We start from the raw sequence: 7,500 nt of genomic DNA, 5'->3' as shown, positions 1-7,500 counted from the left end.
ATCCTAGCAAGTACTCTTGGTATCCAAAAAGAATTTTGGGGGTAATCATGCATTCTTTAGAGATAATTAAGAGAACGCCATACATTGCTTTGTATTTTAGAGCTTTGTACTAATATTGTTCATGAATTATCTTTGAAAAATGCGTGGTTAACGTTACCCCCAATTTTCTTTTTGGATTTCAATAAAACTTGTTATTTCCTGCATAATCATAAATAGGGGCAAAATACCTTTGAATTAGTAGGCACCGTCCTTAAAGACAAAATATAGGGTGCTTTTAGATGGCTTTTTGTTGCCATGGTAACCTATTACGTCACATTAATGAGTGCATTTTGTATAGACCTTATTCCAAAATAGCCGTCATTTGAATGTTCTTTTGTTTTTATTCAAATTAGCCCTTGATGCCTCGTTCTTGAGCTGCAAATTCAAAAGAATATTTTGTCTTGAACGAGGCATCAAGGTCTAATTTCAATAAAAACGAAAGAATATCTAAATGTCGGCCATTTTGGAATAAGGTGTATAGGTAATCAAATGACTTTTACAAGCAATTGCAAAAAGAGTTGAGACACTCACTGTTAATAACCACGCACAATGCGTGTCATTCAAGCCAGCGCATCCCCAGCCCCCTTCCCACCCCAAGCAAAGTTGTTTCCATCTTCACTTAGTATTTAAACTGCTCAGACGCTGTGAATCTGGAACGAGTGCTATAATTGGTTAGACGTAGCAAATTTCCCTGAGCTTATGCTGTGTTTAGTTTTCACACGACACAAGCGAACGCGAGCATAAATGCAAGCACAAGGGAAAGGAAAAAGTTTGATCCTTATGCTTGAATGTGCTAATTCTTGGGTTAACCCCGTTTTCACGTTGAAATGGGCGCTCTTATGTGCGCTTATTCTTGCGTCCCTAGTGAAAACAAGGCTTAAGCCTTACTATTGGAGGGAGTTAACTACTCACCAAATCTTCGCTGTGCCGCCATTTGCGTCTGGCTTACCAAGTTCTGTGAGTTCTTGGCCCTCGTTGAAGAAACTTGTGACCCTGGATTTTCTTTTGGAGTCACGAAATGTCGAAGCCAGATCGTTTGATCTCTGTTTTTGTAGAAAAGGAAGTAGCGTAAAAGAATGACACATTCAAATTAGGACCAAAGAATCTGGTTTACTTGACCAACAATAAAAAAAAGTTTGAAAGACAGAGGTTCTATAAATGATATTAATAATAGCTTTCTTCGAAACCCATAACCTTGAGGTGGCGATCTGTCTCATCTGGACTAGCCCACCATTACTTTACCGTATTAATGAGCTTTAGCAACGACAACAGCGACGGCAACGAGAACGTCTCAAATTTGCATATTTAGTGGAAAAAAAATACTCCTTTGGACGCTTTCCACTGCATCTTTTCACTTTTGTCTATTTCTTTGCCTTCGTCAGCAAAACAACAAGGCGAAATGGCCAAATTTGAGGTTTTAAGGATCACGTCAACGCTTGAAGAAAAATGTTCATTTTCTCTCCCAAATTGAGCTCCCTTTATACTAGTTTCGTTCTTGAAGGTTTTCCATACCTTTGTCACGTTAAAAAATGTTTGGAATAGTCGCGACGTGTATTGACGAGCAATTTGCAAAAGAGAGCGATTTAGACGGTACGACTTTACGCTTACGACTCTCGCATGCAAGTAACAGTTCGCCATAACATACATACATACGTTTATTTCACGTCCCCAAGGGGCTTTTGTGAAATATGTGACAAACAACAATAAAACACAATAAAATGAATTCTATGCAAGGGCCTGGCCAAACGCTCGCAATATTTCAACGCAACATCTTGCAACATTGTCGCATGATGTTGCGACATGTGTTGAACGGGCTGGCCAAACGCACGCAACATTTTTAACATCTTCAACGCAGCATGTCAATGTTTATGTGACTCAGGCCCCTGGAGGGCAACAAGTGGACCTAGCGCGCATGCCCTAGTGCAACAATGTCGCATAAACGTGGTCGAACGAGTACAACATCATGCGACATCGAAAATGTTGCGTGAAAACTTGGACCGTTTTTAAATTTGATCCAACATCATCCAACATGTTGCAACATATCGCAACAGGGTGGCCAAACGCATGCAACATGTTGTGCCCAACAATGTTGCAAGATTTTGCGTTGAAATGAAGGGGGTAGTTTCTAAAGAAACTGTGGTGCTGCGTCGGTGGGGAAGTAGTATACAAAAATTTGGTTTTATCAACGGAGTTGATAATGTAACTTGGTCACCGTACAGAGATTCTAAAAGCTGACGTTTCCAGCGTCAGCCCTTCGTCATGGATTCGCTCTGACGAAGGGCTAACGCTTGAAACGTCAGCTTTTAGAATCTCTGTACGGTGGCCAATTTACATTATCAACTCCGTTGATAAAATCCAATTTTTGCGTTGAAATGTTGCGAGCGTTTGTGGCCAGGCCTTTTGGGAGAACGTGAGCGCCTGAGGATAAATTCTCATTTTCTCCTCTAAATTGAGCGCCGTTCATAACAGTTTCTTCCCTGAGGGTTTGCCACACCTGCTTGGAATAGTCGCGAAGCTATTACAATAATGCGAATTCACATTTAACGACGACGTTCTCTCTTAACGGAAGATTTTCTCGTCTGTTATAGCAAAACAACCGTAGTTTAAGGGTAGAAACGATGAAGAAACCTTTTTTTAAATTAAGCCGAGGTATATTTCCTTCAGAGCCAGAGAGGCAGGAATCGAAAAATGGACCAAATTCCTCCGAGACACCGACCAGGATGGACTCCGAAAACTTCACATCTATTCAGGGTATTTAGAGGGTAGCTGTTTCGAACACAGGCCGACATTGTCAAAGGACAGCAATCTTCCAAAATTAAAGAGATTTCTTTTAACTGCAGCTATCTCCACAAGAGAATGATATCGTGGTGCCTTACAATTCTCCTGACAGCAAACGAAAAATCTTAAAACTAAAACTAGCGAGCAGCACATCGACGTGCTTCGTCTAACTTACGTAGACTTCTTCTGGGAGTTTTGCTAGCAAACACTTTACGCCTGTATTTATAAGCCATGCATATTTGCGGCTATTACAGGGGCCATAAACCAACGAAGGCTTGGCCGGACTTACAAACGGGAACAGACGAAGTTGTCACATATTTACACGAGGCGAGATGAAGAGCCACGGTTTTAGCTAAAACGATGGTCCCCAAATCTTTATCTCGCCTTGCGTAAATATCTCTGAAGTAGGTATCATTTCATAGGCACTTTAAGCTCCTTAATGTCAAGGAACATTCTCTTACCGTCAAGTAAGTGATATCTTCCTCACTGTCTTTCAGTTTATAAGTCAGGTTTGGAAGCGATGAATGGTATGCTTCTCTGGTGGGACTCATTGTTCTCATGCTGAAAGAAAATTTTTTTAACTTTAAAGTTCGGCTGCTTTAAAGGGAACTCCCTTGACTCTTACTACGGAATAAGTTTAAATCAAAGGAAATTATGAAATTTGTTCAAAATTTGTTTTAAAAAGAGTGTTTATATTGGGAGAACTGAATTTTAAAATCGATCATTTTCACATTCAAATTTCGCGGGCGCCGCCATCTTGAATAATTGTGACGTGTTACGGTTGCCCTGTTGTTCAGACAGAAAGAGCTTTTGCATAATAACAATGGGCAACCGTAACACGTCACAATTATTCAAGATGGCGGCGCACGCGAAATTTGAAAACAAAAATAGGCTATTCTAAAACTTATTTATTTCGGGTACAAACACTTTCTTTGAAAACATTTTAGACTGATTTGACTGTGAAGATTATTCGCCGGGATTTACAGTAATTTTTTTGTTGAAGTGGAGGCTCCCTTTAAGAACTAATATCCCTTAGTTTCACCGTTTTTTTAACGTTTTACTTCTTAGACCTTAAGTATCAAACTTGATCTCACACGAATACGTTCCCTGAAGAAAACAATAGCCGATATGAAGAACCCAGCGTCTTTAAAGGGATCAAACACTGTCCCAAACTTCGTATACAACCTGCACTTCAAGTATACATTTATTTCATTCATCAAGTCCTTTCACTTTTTACGTCGAAAGTTATTAGAATGTATCAGAAACTCATGACCTTGAAACGTTTAACTCTGGTTCAAAGCTAGGGTTCTTTTAGTTTAAAATTTCCTTATTTGGATGTAACGTACCTCGCCCATTTTCCCGCACGTGCGGCTTCGATCTCATTTTTGTCCATATTTGGGCATAACATTGGTGTCCAAAAAATCCCCAGCTTTATCCCAAAAAGAAAGAGTTGCAAGTTACACGCTTCAAGTTTATGTGCTTTTTGCATGTACCAAAAGTGATAAAAAATAAAAGTCGAGATTTCGACAAAAAAAGTTAACTGACTTCTGACTTAAGCTGGTTCTAATGTTTTGTTAGAAAGAAGTTGATATAAACATTTCAGTTAAACTCTCTTTTAAGGGAACGTCCACTCCTTCAAAAGCGTCAGAACTTTGAAACATTCATGGGGCTTTAAACTTCTTCAAAAACCTGTTTATATCAGAAATAAAAATATTAAATCGCCATCTTGAATAATTGTGACGTGTTAAGATTGCTATAGTGTTCTGACACAAAGAGCTGTTGTACGATGACAACAGGATAACCGGAACACGTCACAATTATTCAAAATGGATACGAACGATTTCCATGAAAATTTCAAATTATGTTTATAATTTTTTACCTTTGTTTAAACTTTTTGAATTTGTAAGCCAGGCAGGCAATGACGATACTTTGGAAGAAAAGAAGGAAGCACACAGCTACCACTGCAGCAATGAGGACTACAGAGGATAAAAAAGACAAAAATTCGCCAACGTTAGGAGTTTAGCATTAAGGACTTCAAGATCTACGATGTCGAAGAAAACGTCACCTCGAAATATAACTTTGCTCTTTCTTAAAGTGCAACTAACCCAAATTTTTTTTATTTGCTAAAAATAATCTCAGTATTCGTCTAAGCATTTCTGCGAAAAACTTTCGCTCGGTCCGTACTGCCACAACCTCGGGCCAATATTCCCCAGTACGGCCCGAGCAAGCTCGGTTTAATAGTAAGCGTTAACCATTCTTCGAGTAACCCGGGCCTGGTTGCCATGTGAACGTTAACTTGTACAATAATATTGTTGTTTTGTGGCGTTTTCGCCAACATTGCCGTCGTAGATCTTTGACTTTCTATTAGATCTAACACTTGAAGGACCAAATGCATGCAAGCAATGCAATGTAAAACAATGCAAGAAATGCCGTCAATGAAATACCATGTCACGCTATGGCAAAAAATGCAATGCACCGGAACTCATTTCAATGAACTAAACAGCGTTTTCACCCGGAAATGCACTCTGTAAATGCACTTAACGTATACTTACGAATTTCGTTAACTTCACTTCCACATATGAGTGAATTGGAGCAATCAGCAGCAGAAACAACTGAAACAAATGGACATAAAATCCTTTTAAGTGCGTACAGAATAGTGACAGAATTTAGTAAACAACCTCATGATTAAACACCCAAGCGAGTAATGAGAGAAATACGTACATGAAAGATGTTATGCACCAACTGAGAACTCGGAAAATTTCTGAGCCCCAGGTAGGATTTGAACACCCGACCCGCCGTGTTCTAGTACGGATGCTCTAACCACTGACTGAGCTACTGGAGACTATGTGATAGTAAGGGTGACATATGGGTATAGACTACGACTGCATCACGCAGTCACATAGTCTAATTTTCATCATATATAACTCTTAACCATATATGACTCTTTGGTAGTTGGTTGGTTGCATCTCTGATATATGCCATTCCGAAATTTCGCAGGGAACTGGGGCGAGTTTCAAATTTGAACCAGTCGATAAATTGACACCATTACGTGAAAGATAACATTAAGATTGGTTATCTGTCCTATTTTGATGCTTTTAGGTCGAACAGAGACCAAGTTACGGACTTTAAAACATAGTTACCGTCTCTAAGACAACCGTCTCTAAGTTTGAGGCTGCGTTGCCCAAAGCTACATAATTTCTTTTTAAAAATCATCAGATTTGGACAGCTGGAAAATCCTGTCATGGTCCTACTATTATTTGTAAATAGTTGAAAATCACTTTATTTGCCTATTTTTGTGAAAATTACAGAAATCATAAAAAAAATTAAGAGTTTATTTGGTTTTGGGGGACGCAGCCTCAAACTTAGAGACGTTTGTATGGATTTTTAACTATGTTTTAAAGTCCGTAACTTTGTCTCTGTTCGACCTAAAAGCATCAAACTTGGACAGATGGCTAATCTCAGTGTTATCTTTCATATGGTTGTGTAAATTTATCGATTGGTTGAAATTTGAAACTCGCCCCAGTTCCTTGCGGAATTCCTATGCCTTGATGTGACTGCATGATGCAGTTAGCCAGGTGTTATCACCGATATGCCTTAATGAGACTGCGCGATGCAATTAAGAGTCAAATATGGTTAAAATTAGACTATGTGACTTCGGGATGCAATCGTAGTTTATAGAGGTTTTGCACGGCAGCCATGTTGCACGGCAGGAACAATGAAAATGTTTTGCATTAGACAATAAGCACTTAATGACTGGCCCCAAGGGAAACAGTGAGTTTTGTCTCCCCGAGACCCTCAATGTTCCCCGAGGCGAAGCCGAGGGAAACATTGAGGTCGAGGGGAAACAAAACTCAATGTTTCCCTTGGGGCCAGTCATTAAGTGTTTTGTTATACCTCCCAACTCAAAATAGAACAATACACAGATAAAAATAATTTGCTTGACGTCGGCTGGCGTACAGATTTGCCACCGTTTCAAAGGTGCACGAGCTGATCACGTGTGAGTCGAAATTTCAAGTTGTTGTTGCCCTAGGGCTTCATGAAGTTTTGTTCGCCCTAGGGCGTCATGAAGTTTTGACCAATGACACGTGACACGTTCTCCTCCAATCAGAAAACGTATTTGAGTTGGGAGGTATAACAATACATTTTTTCCCAAAGGAAAAATAATCTATTGTTCCTGCCATGCAACATGGCTGCAGTGCAAAACCTCTATACCCACATCTTACCCTTGCTCACCACAGAGTCTCCAGTAGCTCAGTGCACGTGGTTACAGCATCCGCACTAGATCACGGAGGGTCATGGAATCAAATCCTCGTTGGGACTCGGAATTTTTCCTAATTCCCAGTTGATGCATAACATCTTTCATGTAGAACTTGATGATTAAATTGATCTACATCATGAGTAACAGGGTTGGAATGTTTATGACCTTACGGCAAATTACTTTTGTTGTTCGTTTCTTCTGAGCATTTCATTAAGCTTAAACGGAAGTTTTCCTTTCAATACCTCACCAGCCTGCAACATGAGCCCTCTAGTCCTCCTGCTCAGCGGAAAAGCCGGAAACGTAAGATTTCGAAATTTTGAGCGAGTCGAATCTTTTTTTTTTTTTGGGAAAACTGCTCTTTGGTCCCTGAGTAAATTTCGTTGAGAAAACAAGAAAGTTAACCGTAAGCATGCCACCTTACATGA

At 39.7% G+C, this 7,500-nt stretch overlaps 1 protein-coding gene across 1 annotated transcript in view; it reads right to left on the bottom strand.

The window, feature by feature from the left end:
- Window positions 1–7,500, bottom strand: part of LOC138028702 (uncharacterized) — an 11,579-nt gene that overhangs the window by 3,247 nt on the left and 832 nt on the right. Inside the window, exons 2-5 of the mRNA XM_068876302.1 lie at window positions 5,370–5,429; window positions 4,697–4,793; window positions 3,279–3,378; window positions 952–1,082 (exon numbers count right to left, since the gene is read on the bottom strand). Coding sequence (XP_068732403.1) covers window positions 952–1,082; window positions 3,279–3,378; window positions 4,697–4,793; window positions 5,370–5,429 — 388 coding nt within the window. The remainder of the gene's footprint in view (window positions 1–951; window positions 1,083–3,278; window positions 3,379–4,696; window positions 4,794–5,369; window positions 5,430–7,500) is intronic.

This window comes from Montipora capricornis, chromosome 13 (genome assembly GCF_036669925.1).
Source record: "Montipora capricornis isolate CH-2021 chromosome 13, ASM3666992v2, whole genome shotgun sequence".
NCBI lineage: Eukaryota > Metazoa > Cnidaria > Anthozoa > Scleractinia > Acroporidae > Montipora > Montipora capricornis.
Note: the sequence above shows the minus strand (reverse complement) of the source record. Positions and strands in the feature narration are given on the sequence as shown.